The 19,814-nt window shown below is 45.7% G+C and overlaps 1 protein-coding gene and 1 non-coding gene across 5 annotated transcripts in view; one reads left to right on the plus strand and one right to left on the minus strand.

Annotated features, from left to right (window-relative positions):
• Positions 1-19,814, plus strand: part of igsf10 (immunoglobulin superfamily, member 10) — a 45,193-nt gene that overhangs the window by 13,716 nt on the left and 11,663 nt on the right. For all 4 annotated transcript variants that reach the window (XM_072473826.1, XM_072473824.1, XM_072473827.1 and 1 more), the window contains 2 exons: positions 4,427-8,839; positions 10,707-11,610. In XM_072473826.1, the coding sequence (XP_072329927.1) occupies positions 4,427-8,839; positions 10,707-11,610 (5,317 nt within the window). The remainder of the gene's footprint in view (positions 1-4,426; positions 8,840-10,706; positions 11,611-19,814) is intronic.
• On the minus strand, positions 19,453-19,529 carry trnan-guu (transfer RNA asparagine (anticodon GUU)). Its single transcript has one exon. It is a non-coding gene; the product is annotated as a tRNA-Asn (tRNA).

A 19,814-nucleotide genomic window follows, 5' to 3' on the forward strand; every position in this document is an offset into this window, starting at 1 on the left:
AGATGAGACATGAAGGTTCAGTTAGGGCGCTCGAGAGTTACAAGTTAGCTAGGAAGGATCTAAAGAGAGAGCTAAGAAGAGCCAGGAGGGGACATGAGAAGTCTTTGGCAGGTAGGATCAAGCATAACCCTAAAGCTTTCTATAGATATGTCAGGAATAAAAGAATGACTAGGGTTAGAGTAGGGTCAGTCAAGGACAGTCGTGGGAAGTTGTGCGTGGAGTCCGAGGAGCTAGGAGAGGTGCTAAATGAATATTTTTCGTCAGTATTCACACAAGAAAAAGACAATGTTTCGAGGAGAATACTGAGATTCAGGCTACTAGACTAGAAGAGCTTGAAGTTCATAAGGAGGAGGTGTTAGCAATTCTGGAAAGTGTGAAAATAGATAAGTCCCCTGGGCCGGATGGGATTTATCCTAGGATTCTCTGGGAAGCTTGGGAGGAGATTGCTGAGCCTTTGACTTTGATCTTTAAGTCATCTTTGTCTACAGGAATAGTGCCAGATGATTGGAGGATAGCAAATGTTGTCCCCTTGTTCAAGAAGGGGAGTAGAGACATCCCTGGTAACTATAGACCAGTGAGCCTTACTTCGGTTGTGGGCAAAATCTTGGAAGGTTTATAAGAGATAGGATGTATAATCATCTGGAAAGGAATAATTTGATTAGAGATAGTCAACACGGTTTTGTAAAGGATAGGTCATGCCTCACAAACCTTATTGAGTTCTTTGAGAAGGTGACCAAACAGGTGGATGAGGGTAAAGCAGTTGACGTGGTGTATATGGATTTCAGTAAAGCATTTGATAAGGTTCCCCACGGTAGGCTACTGCAGAAAATACGGAGGCATGGGATTCAGGGTGATTTAGCAGTTTGGATCAGAAATTGGCTAGCTGAAAGAAGGCAAAGGGTGGTGGTTGATGTGAAATGTTCAGACTGGAGTCCAGTTACAAGGATCTGTTTTGGGGCCACTGCTGTTTGTCATTTTTATAAATGACCTGGAGGAGGGCGTAGAAGGATGGGTGAGTAAATTTGCGGATGACATTAAAGTCGGTGGAGTTGTGGACAGTGCGGAAGGATGTTACAAGTTACAGAGGGACATAGATAAGCTGCAGCGCTGGGCTGAGAGGTGGCAAATGGAGTTTAATGCAGAAAAGTGTGAGGTGATTCATTTTGGAAGGAATAACAGGAAGACAGAGTACTGGGCTAATGGTAAGATTCTTGGCAGTGTGGATGAGCAGAGAGATCTCGGTGTCCATGTACATAGATCCCTGAAAGTTGCCACCCAGGTTGAGAGGGTTGTTAAGAAGGCGTACGGTGTGTTAGCTTTTATTGGTAGAGGGATTGAGTTTCGGACCATGAGGTCATGTTGCAGCTGTACAAAACTCTGGTGAGGCCGCATTTGGGAGTATTGCGTGCAATTCTGGTCGCCGCATTATAGGAAGGATGTGGAAGCATTGGAAAGGGTGCAGAGGAGATTTACCAGAATGTTGCCTGGTATGGAGGGAAGATCTTATGAGGAAAGGCTGAGGGACTTGAGGCTGTTTTCATTAGAGAGAAGAAGGTTAAGAGGTGACTTAATTGAGGCATACAAGATAATCAGAGGATTGGATAGGGTGGACAGTGAGAGCCTTTTTCCTCGAATGGTGATATCTAGCACGAGGGGACATAGCTTTAAATTGAGGGGAGATAGATATAAGACAGATGTGAGAGGTAGGTTCTTTACTCAGAGAGTAGTAAGGGCGTGGAATGCCCTGCCTGCAACAGTAGTGGACTCGCCAACACTAAGGGCATTCAAATGGTCATTGGATAGACATATGGACGATAAGGGAATAGTGTAGCTGGGCTTTAGAGTGGTTTCACAGGTCGGCGCAACATCGAGGGCCGAAGGGCCTGTACTGCGCTGTAATGTTCTATGTTCTATGTATTACTTTATACTGAAGTGGAGCAGTGCTTACTTGCTCTGTCATGTAACGCCACAAGACCTCAATTATCCTAAGTAACTACAGGTTAAGGTTAATCAGCGTTCAGTTGCTGTCGAAACTCAAACGCATTGTGAGCTGTGAGAAGGATGGGCAAGAACTTTAAAAGGATGCAGACAAGTTGGGGAATCGGCAGAAGGCTCGCAGATAAAATTCAATGCGGAGAAATGTGAGGTGATTCATTTTGATAGAGAGAATATGGAGAGGCAAAATAAAATAAAGGTACAACTCTAAAGGGGGGTAGCATGGTGGCACAGTGGTTAGTACTGCTGCTCCACAGCTCCAGGGTCGCGGGTTCAATTCCGGCCTCAGGTGACTGTGCGGAGTTTGCACGTTCTCCCCGCGTCTGCGTGGGTTTCCTCCGGGTGCTCCGCTTTCCTCCAACAGTCCAAAGATGTGCAGGTGAGGTGGATTGGCCATGCTAAATTACCCCTTAGTGTCCAAAAGGTTAGGTGGGGTTACTGGGTTACGGGGATAGGGTGGAGGCTTGGGCCTAAGTAGGATGATCTTTCCAAGGGCCAGTGCAGACTCGATGGGCCAAATGGCCTCCTTCTGCACTGTAAATTCTATGATTTTATGAGCAGAGGGACATGGCTATGTATGTGCATACGTGATTGAAGTTAGCAAGGCAGGTTGAGAAAGCGGTCAATAAAGCATACAGTATCCTGGGCTTTGTTGAGAGGGGCGTGGAGCACAAGAGCAAGGGGCTGATGTTGAACCCGTATAAAAAACTAATTTGCCTTCAGCTGGAGTGTTACATCCAATTCTGGGCACCGCACTTTAGACGAGATCTGAAGGGTATTGAAGAGAGAGCGGAAAAAATTCACGAGAATGATTCCAGGGATCAAGAACCTGAGTAATGAAGATAGGTTGGAGAAGGTAGGAGTGTTTTCCTTTTGAGAAAAGAAGACTGAGAGGAAGTTGGATAGAGGTAATGAAAATCATGAGGGATCTGGACAGAGTACATAGGGAGAAACTGTCCCCATTCGTGAAAGAAACGAGAACGAGAGTGAACAGCTTTAAAGTAATTGCAATAAAAAAAAACCCAAAAATAACCACACTGTTGAGTGGTTAAAATCTGGAATAGAATCACAATTGGAACTTAGCCAACCCCCACACATACAAACACCTTTGTCCAGCATGAATCTAACTACAGGTTTTATCCTCCCAGGCACAGAAACATTAAGTTTAACTCACTTAAAACTATACCTATACCCAAAAAAGTTTAATGTATCACACACGGATAGATTATGTTGTATTGAATTTCAAGCATTATGTGTGAAAGTTCAGTGACGAGATGCCTTTTTTTCGAGTGAAGTATGCTCCTTACCTGTTTTCCCAACTATATTTTTCAGTATATCATCACATTTGTAAAACAAGAGACATTTTTAACATGAATATAATTAATAAATGTCTGGTTTAGAGGAAGCTTCCAACTTATTCCTAGTGATAGTTGCTCTATCAACTATTGAGCGGCACGCTAGCATGGAGGGACATGGCTATGTATGTGCATACGTCATTGAAGTTAGCAAGACAGGTTGAGAAAGCGGTCAATAAAGCATACAGTATCCTGGGCTTTGTTGATAGGGGCGTGGAGCACAAGAGCAAGGGGCTGATGTTGAACTCATATAAAATCGCTGCTGCCTCACAGAGACCCCGGTTCCATTCCAGCCTTGGGTGACTGTGTGGAGTTTGTACATTCTCCCCATGTCCACGTGGGTTTCCTCTGGGTTTCCTCCCACAGTCCAAAGACGTGGAGGATAGGTGGATTGGCCACTTGAAATTGCCCGTTAGTGTCCAAAAGGTTAGGTGGAGTTACTGGGTTACGGGGATAGGGTGAGGGAGTGGGCCTGGAAACGGACGGTGCCGATTCGATGGGCTGAATGGTGTCCTTCTGCACCGTAGTCATTCTACGTTTCTCTGTCTTGTACTTGACAGTATCACTTAATTTTGGAATGCCCAAACTTGTCTTTGCATTTTTCCACAAGATGACTATACTGCCAATTTCTCATTTAAAGCAAAGTAGGTTTGTAAGTGCTTTGATCCAAGAGTTGCAATTTAACTTGGCAACTGGGAGACTCCCTCCCATATTGTTTTAAGTGGAAATCAGTTGAACTCCAGTTTTCGATGTGCGTGTTTTCTGAGTGAGCTTCCAGTTAAACAGCAGGCTAAATAAATGTCAACATGATGACTTGGCAGAAAACACAGTCAATTAGGCAAGAATGTATGGAAGATGTGAAATGGAATCTGAAAGACAATTGATCTTGCTTTCTTATTATACATCTGAATCCAATGCATTCCCAATTCATTGAACTTTGGCTCCCAATAAAATGTATGAGAACATGCACTTAACAGATAATTAATTTCTCTTTCTTGGCTCAATAATGCTTGTAAACCGAAACAGACGAAATCTGAGTTTCCCAGAATAATACTGCTGACTTTTTTTCCCCCCAGGAGCAATCAAGTGCAAACGGGACCGGAACTACCCAAGTGGTCAAATTTGCCCCCTGTGCACGACCCCAAGTGTCTCGAGGGGCAAGGATATCTTGCAGCTGCCGCCCTCTGTGTTTGCTTGCGTGCCACCAAAAATCCATTCCCCGCTGAAAATCAGAAACAGCACTTTGCAGGAAGAGGGGGACTACGCTGCCATTAATGCCAAGGACTTTGTGGCACCGTTAGGTCAAATGAGCTTGAACATGAGCGATCAATCTGGGAATGGTTGTGAAATAACCTGCAATGTTCACAGACCGTTGAGAACGCCACAGACGGCCCTGGATCAAAAAGAAGGTTATGTGCTGTTAAACGCTTCTTTTTCCACCTTCCTAGTCTGCCATGTTGACTACGAGCAGATCCAGCAGCTCTGGGGCATCTTGGCGCTGTACACTGACTCGCCTCTAAAGCTTGAGAGGGACGCACTGCTCAGCAAGACGCCTTACATGAGCTATCTTTACAAACAGTCAGCGGCCATGGCCCTGCACCAGTTTACTGACATAGAAATGCAGATCAGGGCAGATCCTGCTTGGCTGATGCAGGAAGAAATCACCCTGCAGATGGACAGGACCCGGACAACACTAAATGTTTTGCAAATCAAGTACCACCTGGATGTCCAGGTTAGGTTGAAAAACCTGGACGTCAAACCTGGGAAAAATAGCTGGGTGATGATAAAAAAAGCAAACGGTGCAAGAACGGAACGCTTTGTGGTGGTAGGTGGGACAGTGGAGCTCGAATGCCAAGCCATTGGTGACCCCAAGCCCGTCATTGAATGGATACTTCCCGATGGCAGCAAAGTCCGAGCTCCCTACAACAGCGAGGACAGTCGGATTTCAATCAGTGCAGGTGGCAAATTCCTTTTAAAGATGGCTGACCTCTATGACACTGGCATTTATCACTGTGTGGGAACCAATTACCAGGATGCAGATGTTCTCAGCTTCAGGGTGACCATTCTGGACCCCAGTGTTGCAGAGAATTACATCAATGGGCCTTACATTTCTAAATCTGGTGGCGACTCAATACATTTCCCCTGCCAAGCAACTGGAATCCCAAATGCATCTATTAGTTGGGTTCTTCCTGACCATAGAGTATTACAGCAAACAACGGGGAATAAGGAGATAACCCCAAACGGGACTTTAAAGATACAAAGGCTAACAGCCAGGGACAGTGGCTATTACAGGTGTTTGGCTGCAAACCGTTACGGGATTGATCTCTTGGCGTTACAGTTAACGGTCACTGGCTCCAGAATTTCTTCTTCAGAGGAAAACGCAGAACGTAACGATGCAGCAGAAGAAGACTTTGGTTCCGGGGAGAGCGAGGAAGACTTGCTGGAGTCAGAAGATTGGAAAGAGGAGCCTAGTCAGTTACCTTATCAGAAGTCATCAGAAGATGAGGCATACTATTCCACTACCAGCAGTACACTGCTCACATCTCAACCAAGAACAAGCACGGCAGTCTTAATAACACCCAGGAGAAGAATTAACGGCAGTGGTTCGAAAATGCGGTGGCGGTCCAAACGTAGAAGATTGAAGCAGCCTGGAATGAGAGTAGACCCCCAGCATTGGGCCGAGTATCTGAAGAAGGTTAGGAAGAATGTTGCAACAAAAACCGCAACACGGAAGATCACGGTTAAACCTCATGTAAAAGATTTGTCTTCTGACTCATCCGTCAATGAGGGCGAAACATCAGGGGATGACCTGAAAGATGCAGAAGAAGAAGAACTGCTGGTGGTAACAACCAAACAGCCTACGGCAGTTTCAAGTACTCGGCTATTCCCGGTCGATGAGAGGTCGACAGCAATGGTTCCTCTGTCAAAGTCACTTCCTGCAACGCCATTTCACACAACAGAACCAGACACAAAAGCTGCAGTGCCCCCAATTCTGAAAGCAGTGACAGAGGCCAATCTGTTCCCAAAGGCACCAAAGCACATTTACAAAACGGAACCTATCAGAGTCACATCCCCGAGGACAACTTCAACTCCCCATGAATCTAAATCGACCGAGACAAATGATGAATTGCAGGTGATGGCTTCCGGTAATATCATGGACACCCGTTACATTCCAACTACGACACCCACTGCATTATCCACAGACATCTCAAGGGAAGATACGTCATCAGTAGCATACGCAACAGAAAAGACGGACCCTGCAGTGATCCCTCAGAGTGAGACTGCAAGTGTACGTGACTATCACACTCATATTACCACAATCACCATGGCCAAAGAGGATGGGAACCAAATTTTACTTAAGACCACTCAGAAAATCACATCCCCACTGTCCTCGTCTCTGTCCACCATCCTTACTCAGCAGATTCACATTATAAGAGAAGCCACTACTGGTGCTCCAGTTTCCAAACCACGGCGGTTTGGTTGGCGAGGAAAGTTCCCCTCTAGGCGTCGCTTTGGTAGGCCAGGCTTACGGAGACACAAGTACAGGATTGTGAGGCCCGGGCTGAGGAGGCCAGCTCAGGGGAGAATGGCAGCACCCACGCTGGCACATTCAGAAGCTACCAGCCCAAATCACATGCCCTCTGTCACCGCGGTCCCAGCAAGACCTCCAGTTCCACAACCGGCCCCAGTGCTAAATGGAGCAAGTACCAAAGTCATGCAAATACACAGCCATAAATCTGGAGATCCAGGTGCTGGTGAAACCGCAACCAAACACACCAGAACTTCTCATAAGCAGGGCACGCAAAGAGTGGTTGTTACCACCATCAGTTCTTCTTCTGCATCTCTCAAGTCATTTGAGCCACAGTGGGTGGCCTGGACTGATACTGGGACACAAACCCCTGACTCGAAAACCACTACACAGCTCCCCAAGACAATTTCCAGAACAACATATGCTACCGAGCCTCTGCCAAAAAGACCATTTCATGTTGGCTTTCCCTTTACAACTGCCGTGACTACTGCTGAGCCAACAACAAGATCCTCCAAGATTGTTCGTGGAAAAATCCCTTGGAATAGGCTTTTTGGAGTAAGCAATCAGAAGGATGTTCTTCGAAGGCTTCGTAAACCCATCCAGAGTTCCACCACCACAACCGCTGGTCCCAATGTAGCCATCATTTTAACAAGTACCCCTCGCAGTGTGATGACCCCACAGGCAGCAGGAGACTCGAATGAGCCCCTGTTCTCCACACCCAACCTCAAGAGCTACACAGTTAAGCCAACCACAAAGCCCCCTATTGCTTCCACACACCCTCCTTCAACCACAAGTCTCCCAATAACAGTTACTACCATTCCCTTCATAACAGAGACTGTATCCACCACAGCAACCACTGCCCAGGCAACCCGTGCGACTCGTAGAATGGGATTCCGCCGAAGGAGACCCAGCAAGATTAGCAGAACAAGGCACCGTGCATGGCAAACCATGATTCGTAATCGCTTGGTAGTGTCAGCAGCTGAAAGTATGAAGACTCACACGACAAAACCTAGGATCCCATCACCTCCCACTATCACAACCACCACCAGTGCACCTCTTCGTGTTGCTATTTCAACTGGCACCACCACCGATGGTGTACAATCAAACAAGCAGCTTCTGAGCACGGCTGGGGTAAATCCAGCTACGCTCACAAATCAGTATATCTCTAGGATTCTACATCTACCCAGCAACAGCCTTACCAGCCAGCCAACTGTAAGCACACTAGCAACAACCAATCCACTAATCCCAACCTCGCCTATTTCCAAAACAACATCACGGGGAATCATAACTACAATGCTTCAAGCAACGATCACCACAAAGGCAACTAGACTGTCTACCATCAGAAAGAAAATTCCTCCCACCAAAATGGCAATGGCGCCCCCAGCTACCGAAACAGCCAGTGCCACCCCAACCGCCGCGCCATCCACGGAATCAAATGTGCATTCTGCAACTGTGACTGCCACCTCCACCCAGTCACTGACCACTGCCAAGGTACCCGCCAGGAGTGTGCCCAGATTCCGCATCACCTTGCACAAGTTTACCACGCCTGCGCCTCCAAGACGCATGCAAACTCTGCCCCCAACATCCAGGATAGATCAGTCATTTCGGCAAAACGCCCACACCAGAGTCATAAGCACCTTGCAAACAACTGGTGGGATCCAATGGCAGACATCTCCGAGTTCTGCAGAGGGGCAAAATAAAGATAGGGCCGCATCTCCCAATTTAGACATAGATCTTGAAAACACCATAGAGAACAAAGATGACTTTCCCAACAAGTCCAAACCTTCATCATCTAACGCCATCGCAGTGGGCCCCATGGCTGGAAACCTTCCCTCCAAACCCAGGCTGATCAGTGGAAACACAGCCAGTTTCACCGTCCTTGCAGATTCTGATGCATTGATACCATGTGAGGCAACTGGAAATCCAACCCCCTTCATAAGCTGGACGAAAATCTCAACAGGTAAGCGTTATTGAATCATTGGTGACTTTGGGATTGAGAGATGCTTCCTTATTGGGTTTCCATATTTGAATAGTCAAAGCACTCCTTCATTCATTTACTCATTTATTTACTCATTCACTTACTCGTTCATTCACTCAATTATTCATTTGTGCATGCAAGCTTCAATCATGTCTTAGGGCAGTTATACGTTATGATGCCACTTGTGGGAAGTTGTTTCAATGAAAGAGATGCAAAAATGACATTGTGAGTCCAATCAGGCGTGATTCATAATCCAATGGCTTGAGATCTCTTGGAAAAGGTCCTGTCACATCCCTTGGGACTACAAAAAGTCTTCCTTCAGTGATCCACTAAACTGAGTTTAAATAGTGCGCAGTGTCTTGTTTTGTACCTTCTAGCCCACTGATACTTAAAAGGAGCTTCCCTCAGGTTTTTGAGAAACTATGCACCTCTGCTTGTTCTCTCAAAGTTTCCTACAAGAGTGGAGCTTGTAAAACTGAACAAAGCTTTCTTGTGATCTTGCCAACTCTGTGCATGGGCATTGCTAGCTACCAACTATTCTCTCCATCTATTGGTTTCATACGTGTGATATGATGTATAGCAGCCTTAACAAGCTTGCAACTGATATATTTGAATATGTGACCAGGTATCAACAGTTCAATCAACATGTTTTACTGTTAAGCCACATATATACCCATCTGGAAACAGTGGAAGATTTCACCAATCTCATAGTGTCTTGGTATATGGAAGCACATGAAGGCAATCTTTACTGGTTACTCTTGGTTATTCTGAGGGATTAAACAGTCAATCATGTAGTGTGGGATTGGAGTCTCATGTAGGCCTGACTGGCAAGGGCGATGGATCACATCCTTAAGGGCACCTATGAACCACTTGGAGTTTTACGAGATTTATTGAACTCATTTGCCCCAATTTGTTGGATGGGATTATGAGCTCACAACATCTCGTTTGCTCAAATGATAAATTAGCCACAGGTCTACCTTACCTCTTATTGCCTGGATGTATGAAATAAACCTCTACATGGTTCCACGATTCGCCAGGGTACAATGATTCTATCGGATTCCATGATTCTATGTCTATAGGGTGGGATGATTCTATAGGGCTTCATGATTCTATAGGGTTCCATGTTTCTGTATCTATAGGGTGCCATGATTCAATAGGGATCCAGGGTGCTTTGAATCACTTTGATATTTCACCGCTATTATTTCATAGAATTTATAGTGCAGAAGGAGGCCATTCGGCCCATCGAGTCTGCACCAGCTCTTGGAAAGAGCACCCTACCCAAGCCCACATCTCCACCCTATCCCCATAACCCAGTAACCCCACCCAACACGAAGGGCAATTTTGAACACTAAGGGCAATTTAGCATGGCCAATCCACCTAACCTGCACATCTTTGGACTGTGGGAGGAAACCGGAGCACCTGGAGGAAACCCACGCAGACACGGGGAGAACATGCAGACTCCGCACAGACAGTGAACCAAGCCGGGAATCGAACCTGGGACCCTGGGGCTGTGAAGCAACTGTGGTAACCACTATGCTACCCAAACCACCATGCTGCCCACAATTTCACACAATGTTCAATTTTAAGTTTTAAATTTAAATCTTCACTCACCTCATCTTCTTCCTGTTTACTTTGTTGACATTTGAAGCAACACAAATAATTTCCAAAGAACCTGCAGGTTGTAATTATTGAATTACAATATGCTGCGAAGTTGAGCCTATTATAGACAGTAATGTCTTTTATATGGTGCGGTACTGAGTTATAGATTTTATGTAGTATAGTATTTCATTATTGTGATACCATATTAAATGTTTGTTTGTTTAATATAAATCTTTGTTTCTCGTTATAGGTGCAACAATCACAGCTAAAGCCAAACGTGGCAATAAATTTGAGGTGTTTCCAAATGGCACACTGTCCATTCAGAAAATAAAGGTTCAGGACCGCGGACAGTACCTTTGCACAGCCGCGAACCCGCACGGCTCAGAACAACTTCTTGTTACTCTGTCTGTGGTGTCTTACCCTTCCAAGATACTGGAGCCTCGAATGAAGGACATCACAGTCCATGCTGGTTACCCAGTGGAGATGAAGTGCCGATCTCAGGGAAGGCCAGCCCCAACAATCTCTTGGATCCTCTCCAACAGGACCATGGTGAGAAACAGCAGCCCATTTAACGGGAGAGTCTCGGTATCTGCTGATGGCGCCCTCAGGATTAAAGCAGTAACTGTGTACGATCGAGGGAATTACAGGTGTGTGGCCAGTAATCCTGCTGGGATTGATACAATCACGGTGAGGATGCAGGTGGTCGCTCAGCCCCCGGCTATCCTGGAAGCAAGACACCAGAGCATAAAAGGGCAAGTAGGGCAGAACATCAGGATGGCCTGCACTGCACTGGGGACACCTCCACCCACAGTCCACTGGACGCTCTTTGATGGCACCGAAATCAAACCTTTGCAGTTCGTCAACACAAAATTATTTGCCTTTACCAATGGAACTCTTTATGTCAAATCCTTAACTCCATCTGACAGCGGGAATTACGAATGTATAGCTACAAGTTCGACTGGATCAGAGAGGAGAGTTGTCAGCTTAGTGGTGGAACGTAAACAGGAGATCCCGAAGATTGTTTCCATTTCTGCGAGTAACACCAAAGTGAACTATGGAGATAAACTGCAGCTTCACTGTTCAGCTACAGGCAAACCAAAACCCAAAATCATCTGGAGATTACCTTCCAAGTTAGTCGTGGACCAATGGCACGGGTAAGATGTCCCTGTTTTCTTTCCTTTGTTGGCTGATTTCCTTTTAAGCTGCTCTTTGCAGCAATTTTAAACTAACTCACCATGTAGGGAACGCAAAGAATTGGATTACAGATTTTACACCTCTGGCAGTTTAACCCTCCGTTGAAATCCATAGGTGGCTGGAAAATAAACATTTCAGGTTCAAGATGGTGGGTGAACTTTAAAAAACCATCCTTAATTCCCGTTTACACTTTGTTATGATCACAGTTGGTGTTACTACTGGAGGGGGGGCAAATCCAGAATGGAACCCTAGCTCAACAGATCATGGGCTGGATTCTCCATCCCATGAAGCCTGGGTCGCATTCCCTGACGGGGTGGCAAATTGGGCGGCGGGAGGAAAATCAGGATCGATGGCGGGCGCCGACCGCGTGCTAATGGGGGGGGTGAAAATGAATGAAAATGGGTTTAGCGGGCCCGGTAACCTGTGCTCCGGCCCTCCGTGATTCTCCGGTCCCCTGGACCCAGAATCACTTCGGCATGGATCACTTGTGGTCTCTACCAGCATGGCCCTGGCGTGCAGGACATCGCAGTGGACCAAGGGAGCAACTCCCATAAGATGTTACCCCCCTTGGCAGACCCCAAGGTCCACCATGTCCGGGCCACGCTGATAGAGACAGTCTGAGCCCATCCAAGCCAATCTGAGGGCAACGCCAACCCCCACAATGCACTGCCTGCTCACCCCTCCCCTATCAGACTCCACCCCGCCCGCAGGGACCCCTGTAATTGGGAGAGGGTCCCTGAAATAGTGGCAGGGGGATGGGAACCGATGCAGGAAGTTGGAAGGTAGTAAAACAGGGACAGAAACAAAAGGCAGTAAGGGGGAAAGTGTAAGGCAGAGAAGCCATAGTCAAAAATCAAAAATGGCGACAGTACAAGCTACAGTGACTGAGGGGAGCTCAGTGAATAGGCCCAGTAATACTAAAAGGAATAAAACGGGAAGTAAAAACATAAATGGAAAGCAACGCGGCAGGTTGTTATATGAAGATATGGGTTCAACGACAAGGAAAATTAGGAGAATAGTTAAGCGAAAAAATAACTTAGGAGAGGTTACTGATCAAGGTGTTAAGATTCAAAACAGAGGTATAAAAGCCAACATAAGTGTACTTTACCTGAATGCTCACAGTGTTCGGAATAAGGTAAATGAGTTGATGGCGCAAATCATCGTGAATGATCATGATTTAGTGGCCATTACTGAAACATGGTTAAAGGATGGTCACGACTGGGAGTTATATTTACAAGGATATCAAACTATTCGGAAGGACAGAGTGGATGGTAAGGGAGGTGGTGTAGCTCTGTTATTTAAGGCAGACATTCGGGCAACAGTAAGGGATGACATCGGTGCTATGGAGGATAAGGTTGAATCCATTTGGGTGGAAATCAGGAATAATAAGGCAAAAAAGTCACTGATAGAAGTAGTGTATAGGCCACCAAATAGTAACATTATGGTGGGGCAGGCAATAAACAAAGAATTAACTGATGCATGTAGAAATGGTACAGCAGTCATCATGGGGGATTTTAATCTACATGTTGATTAGTTTAACCAGGTCGGTCAAGGCAGCCTTGAGGAAGGGTTTATAGAATGTATCCGCGATAGTTTCCCAGAACAGTATGTAATGGAACCTACGAGGGAACAAGCGGTCCTAGATCTGGTCCTGTGTAATGAGACAGGATTGATTAATGATCTCATAGTTAGGGATCCTCTCAGAAGGAGCGATCACAATATGGTGGAATTCAAAATACAGATAGAGGGTGAGAAGGTAAAATCAAACACAAGAGTTTTGTGCTTAAACAAAGGCGATTACAATGGGATGAGAGAAGAGCTAGCTAAGGTAGACTGGGAGCAAAGACTTTATGGTGAAACAGTTGAGGAACAGTGGAGAACCTTCCAAGCGATTTTTCACAGTGCTCAGCAAAGGTTTATACCAACAAAAAGGAAGGACGGTAGAAAAAGGGAAAATCGACCGTGGATATCAAAGGAAATAAGGGAGAGTATCAAATTGAAGGAAAGAGCATACAAAGTGGCAAAGATTAGTGGGAGACTAGAGGACTGGAAAATCTTTAGGGGGCAACAGAAAGCTACTAAAAAAACTATAAAGAAGAGTAAGATAGATTATGAGAGTAAACTTGCTCAGAATATGAAAACAGATAGTAAATGTTTCTACAAATATGTAAAACAAAAACAAGTGGGTAAGATAAATATTGGTCCTTTAGAGGATGAGAAGGGAGATTTAATAATGGGAGATGAGGAAATGACTGAGGAACTGAACAGGTTTTTTGGGTCGGTCTTCACAGTGGAAGACACAAATAACATGCCAGTGACTGATAGAAATGAGGCTATGACAGGTGATGACCTTGAGGTGATTGTTATCACTAAGGAGGTAGTGATGGGCAAGCTAATGGGGCTAAAGGTAGACAAGTCTCCTGGCCCTGATAGAATGCATCCCAGAGTGTAAAAAGAGATGGCTAGGGAAATTGCAAATGCACTAGTGATAATTTACCAAAATTCACTAGACTCTGGGGTGGTCCCGGCGGATTGGAAATTAGCAAACGTGACACCACTGTTTAAAAAGGAGGTCGGCAGAAAGCGGGTGAATATAAGGCAGTTAGCTTACCTTCGGTAGCAGGGAAGATGCTGGAACATATCATCAAGGAAGAAATAGCGAGGCATCTGGATGGAAATTGTCCCATTGGGCAGACGCAGCATGGGTTCATAAAGGGCAGGTTGCGCCTAACTAATTTAGTGGAATTTTTTGAGGACATTACCAGTGCGGGAGATAATGGGGAGCCAATGGATGTGGTATATCTGGGTTTGCAGAAAGCTTTTGACAAGGTGCCACACAAAAGGTTGCTGCATAAGATAAAGATGCATGGTGTTAAGAGTAAAGTAGTAGCATGGATAGAGGATTGGGTAATTAATAAAAAGCAAAGAGTGGGGATTAAGGGATGTTTTTCTGGTTGGCAATCAGTAGCTAGTGGTGTCCCTCAAGGATCAGTGTTGGGCCCACAATTGTACACAATTTACATAGATGATTTGGAGTTGGGGACCAAGTGCAATGTGTCCAAGTTTGCAGACGACACTAAGATGAGTGGTAAAGCAAAAAGTGCAGAGGATACCGGAAGTCTGCAGAGGGATTTGGACAGGTTAAGTGAATGGGCTAGGGTCTGGCAGATGGAATACATTGTTGACAAATGTGAGGTTATCCATTTTGGTAGGAATAACAGCAAAAGGAATTATTATCTAAATGATAAAATATTAAAACATGCTGCTGTGCAAAGAGACCTGGGTGTGTTGGTGCATGAGTTGCAAAAAGATGGTTTACAGGTGCAACAGGTGATTAAGAAGGCAAATGGAGTTTTGTCCTTCATTGCTAGAGGGATGGAGTTTAAGACTGGGGAGGTTATGCTGCAATTGTATAAGGTGTTAGTGAGGCCACACCTGGAGTAATGTGTTCAGTTTTGGTCTCCTTACCTGAGAAAGGACGTACTGGCGCTGGAGGGTGTGCAGAGGAGATTCACTAGATTAATCCCAGAGCTGAAGGGTTGGATTATGAGGAGAAGTTGAGTAGACTGGGACTGTACTCATTGGAATTTAGAAGGATGCGGGGGAGGAATCTTAGAGAAACATATAAAATTATGAAGGGAATAGATAGGATAGATGCGGGCAGGTTGTTTCCACTGGCAGGTGAAAGCAGAACTAGGGGGCATAGCCTCAAAATAAGATGAAGTAGATTTAGGACTGAGTTTAGGAGGAACTGCTTCACCCAAAGGGTTGTGAATCTATGGAATTCCTTGCCCAGTGAAGCAGTAGAGGGTCCTTCATTCAATGTTTTTACGATAAAGATAGATCGTTTTTTGAAGAATAAATGAATTAAGGGTTATGATGTTTGTGCCAGAAAGTGGAGCTGAGTCCGCAAAAGATCAGCCATGATCTCATTGAATGGCCGAGCAGGCTCGAGGGGCCGGATGGCCTACTCCTGCTCCTAGTCCTTATATTCTTTATGTTCTTATGACCCCCCACCAGGAACCCCTGTTATAGTTGTACCATCCCCCACCCCTCAGGGTCCCATGTAATAAGGGGACCCCGCAAGGAACCCCATGAATAGGAAGACCTGCCCCAGGATCCCCTAATGGAAGGAACGCCCCACATGGACCCCCTAACTAGAGGGACCCCCCCCCCACAGGGACCTCCTAACTAAATGGATCCCCACAGAGACCTCCTAACTGAAAGACCCAGCCCACAGAGACCCCTTGACTAAAGGAACCCCCAAAGGCCCCCCCGGATGAGAGGGCCCCCCACCCACAGCTTCCCCCCCCCCCCCCACAGCCCTTCCACCCCAGAAAAGAGACCCCTATCTGGAAGCTAGAGTGTTGTCTGGACAGGGGCAGTGCAAAGAATTACCATGCTAAATTGTTGCCTAGCGTCCAAAGGTTAGATGGGGGTTACCACAATAGGAGGGAATTGGGGGGGGTTAGCAGAGGGTCAGTGCAGACACCCAGGGCTAAATGACCACCTTCTATGTCGATATTCTATGATTCTATGGAGGAATAGAGTCACTGGATTGCTAATTAGTCTCAACAACAAGAAAAATAACATTTGTTTATGTGAAAAGTTTGATTATGATACATACTACTTTTTTTTAAAATTTAGAGCACCCAATTATTATTTTTTCCAGTTGAGAGGAAATTTAGCGTGGCCAATCCCCCCACCTGCACATCTTTTGGCTGTGGGGGTGAAACCCACGTAAACACAGGGAGAACGTGCAAACTCCACATGGACAGTGACCCAGAGCTGGGATTCAAACCCGGGTCCTCAGCGCTGCAGTCCCAATGCTAACCACTGTGCCACGTGCTGCCCCTATGTTACAATACTTCTTTACAAATGTACACAGTTTTCAAAGCTAACACCCCATTCTGAAATCAAATGGTTGATGCCAGACAACCGATCTTCTGTGGATTTCTCTGTCAATCCCCCCCAGAAGGTTGTCACATGAGGGCTTCCCAAGCTCCACTTCCAAAAAGGCACATTTTAAAATTTCAAACAATACTTCCTATCAGCTGTTTTGCATTAAAAAATCCACTCCAAGTTTTCCAACTATCCTTTCAAACAAAGCTTCCACGACACTTTTTAACAAGGAATCGATCTCCGTGTTTTCCACCTCTCCGTTCAGGTCTCCTTTGTCTTCATGTTTTTACGTAAACCTGGGTACTCAGTACCAACAGGCTAGTACTGCTTCAAACACTGCAAGTGAGGACACCAAACCCTAGGATTGCTTTAGATATGTGGCTTGTCTGTAGCCTGCCTCATCAGCTCTTCTCATCCAAGGCCTGACTTGGGCTGCCATGAGCAGTATCCTGCTCCAAAGGCAGTTCCTCTTTGATCCTTTTTACTTCGAAATTCCTGGAGCTCCATTTCCACTCCCTGGTTTCTAGAACTAACTGCCCTTTAGTTCCTCTGGAGCTTGTTTTCATACACCTTACTCCATTGTAAGGATTTTCCACTTCTAGCAGGCGGTGAGAGCTGCGTTCTCTGTCACTACCTCACCATCTGTTATAAATCCAGCTGAAACTAAATTTTAAAAGCCTTCCGACCCTAAAGGTAGGTTGCTGAGTAATTACGTTATACTTCTCCCAGCTTGTTTAGTTTTATGCCATAACCCTCTGTAAGGACAACGGAAGCAACAGTTATTCCTGAAATCAAAAGCCCCCCAGATTCCAACACCTTTGTATGGCATGAATCTAACTATAGGTTTGGCCTTCCTTACACAGAATCATTACATTAAACCACTTAAACCTATATCTTATTTCTAATATTTGACAATACAAATAAAGCTGATCTAAAACTACCTCTGTGTTCCCGACAACTTGCCCGCTGCCATTACCCCTGCCAAAAGCTTGCCTGACCAGGAGTGAACGGAATGGATACAATGCGGGATTGTCCGTCAGCGGGATCCTCCGCTTCACCAGCAGCACACACACACACCTCCGGGTTTCCCAACAGTGTGGATGGCCACAATGGGACGGAGGAACCTGCTGCCGGCAAGGGGGGGGGGGGGGGGGGGGGGGGAGGGGGGGGGAGCGGCGCCGGGAAGCGGGGCTGGCGGGACGTAAAATCTCGCCCAATAAGAATGATTTTGAAAGCTCTACGTCAAATAGTGACTCCATGAACTATAACAAGATGAATGTGCTTTTGCTGAGAAATACTTCGAGTCAATGACAAATTTTAGGCAAAGTTTCCTAAGATAATCGTATTAATTATTTTTTAATATAAATTTAGAGTACCCAATTATTTTTTTCCAATCAAGTGGCAATTTAGCGTGGCCAATCTTCCTGATCTTCACTTCTTTGGGTTGTGGGGGTGAAACCCACGCAGACACTGGGGGGAATGTGCAAACTCCACACCGACAGTGACCCAGGGCAGGGATTGAAACCCGGGTCCTCAGCGCCGCAAGCAACAGGGCTAACCACTGCACCACCGTGCTGCCCAATCGTAGTTATGATAGTATAGAAGAACAAGATAAGAAAAATGAAAAATGAAACCGCAAGTTCCCACAAACAGCAATGTGCTACATTTAACCTGTTTCATAATGTTGATTGAGAGATAAATATTGGCCAGGCATTAAGCAGTACTCTTTTTCAAAACATCCTACAAGATCTTTCACAGAAGACCAAAAGACGTAGGAGCAGGCCATTCAGCCCATCAAGTTAGCTCCGCCATTCAATGAGATCATGACTGACCTGAAATAATAATCCTCAACTCCACTTTCCCGCCTTGTCCCCATTGATTCCCTTACTGATTAAAAATCTGTCTATCTCAGCCTTGAAAATACCTAACAACCCAGCCTCTACAGCCCTCTGCGGTAAAGAATTCCACAGATTCACCAACTTCTGAAAGAAGAAATTCCTCCTCATCTCTGTCTTAAATGGGCGATCTCTTTCTCGGAGATTGTGCCCTCTTTTCCTAGATTCTCCCACAAGGAGAAACAACCAATCAGCATCAACCCTGTCAAGTCCCCTGAGAATCCTATATTTCACCATAAGGCCTCCTCTCTTCTTAACTCGAATAAGTGGAGTCCCAGCCTACTCAACCTCTCCTCATAAGACCCGAGATCAACTTAATGAACCTTCAGTGGGCTGCCTCCAATGTCAGTATCTCTTTCCTTCGATAAGGAGACCAAAACTGTTCACAGTATTCTTGGTGCGAGGACAAATGATGTTCCAGGTTGCCCTCTTACATGAAAGATGGCACCTTCAATAGTGCTGCATTTATTGGCAAACTTGTAAATAGGGCGAGAGCCAATTGCTCACCATGAAATCCTGAGGCTGAAATAGAATGCATCAAAGACATCCTGTGGGATAAAGGCGACCCCTGATCAGATCATCACTCACTGTACATCATGAATGTGCCTAAGACTGTCTCTTTCAGCTCTGAAAAGAGTCCAGTCTGCCTCATATTATAATAATAATAATCTTTATTATCGTCACAAGTAGGCTTACATTAACATTGCAATGAAGTTACTGTGACAATTCCCTTGTCGCCACATGACCGGCGCCTGTTCGGGTACACCGAGGGAGAATTCAAAATGTCTAATTCACCTAACACCACGTCTTTCTGGACTTGTGGGAGGAAACTGGAGCGCCCGGAGGAAACCCACGCAGACACGGGGAGAACGTGCAGACTCCGCACAGACAGTGACCCAAGTGGGAATCGAACCCGGGACCCTGGCACTATGAAGCAACAGTGCTAACCACTTTGCTACCGTGCCACCCAGAAAAAACGCTTCATCCGTTGGTGGGACCGTACTTTGTCCCTGGGTGGGATCGAACCACCAACTTTTCGGTTAACAGCCGAACGCACTAACCGATTACGCCACAGAAATGACAACTGTTACCAATCAGAGTCCACTTGCCCACAAATCAGCACCCTCTTCTCATGTAGTATAAACGTTGTTCCCCCTGACATTGGTATTCTTGCGTATGTCCTGATGAGTGCAAGATGAAAAGCTTAGACAAACTGTCTTTTTCCAGCAATACGACTGAATGAACATTTGGTAAACTTAAACTCTGTGAGAATCTGCCTGTCACAGATGTTTTAATACTTACAAGTGAATACCATCAGAGCACTCTCCTGAGCTGCAGTCAGATCTAACACAGTGTCAAAGGTCTTG

The sequence above is a fragment of the Scyliorhinus torazame genome, chromosome 14 (assembly GCF_047496885.1).
Source record: "Scyliorhinus torazame isolate Kashiwa2021f chromosome 14, sScyTor2.1, whole genome shotgun sequence".
Lineage (NCBI taxonomy): Eukaryota > Metazoa > Chordata > Chondrichthyes > Carcharhiniformes > Scyliorhinidae > Scyliorhinus > Scyliorhinus torazame.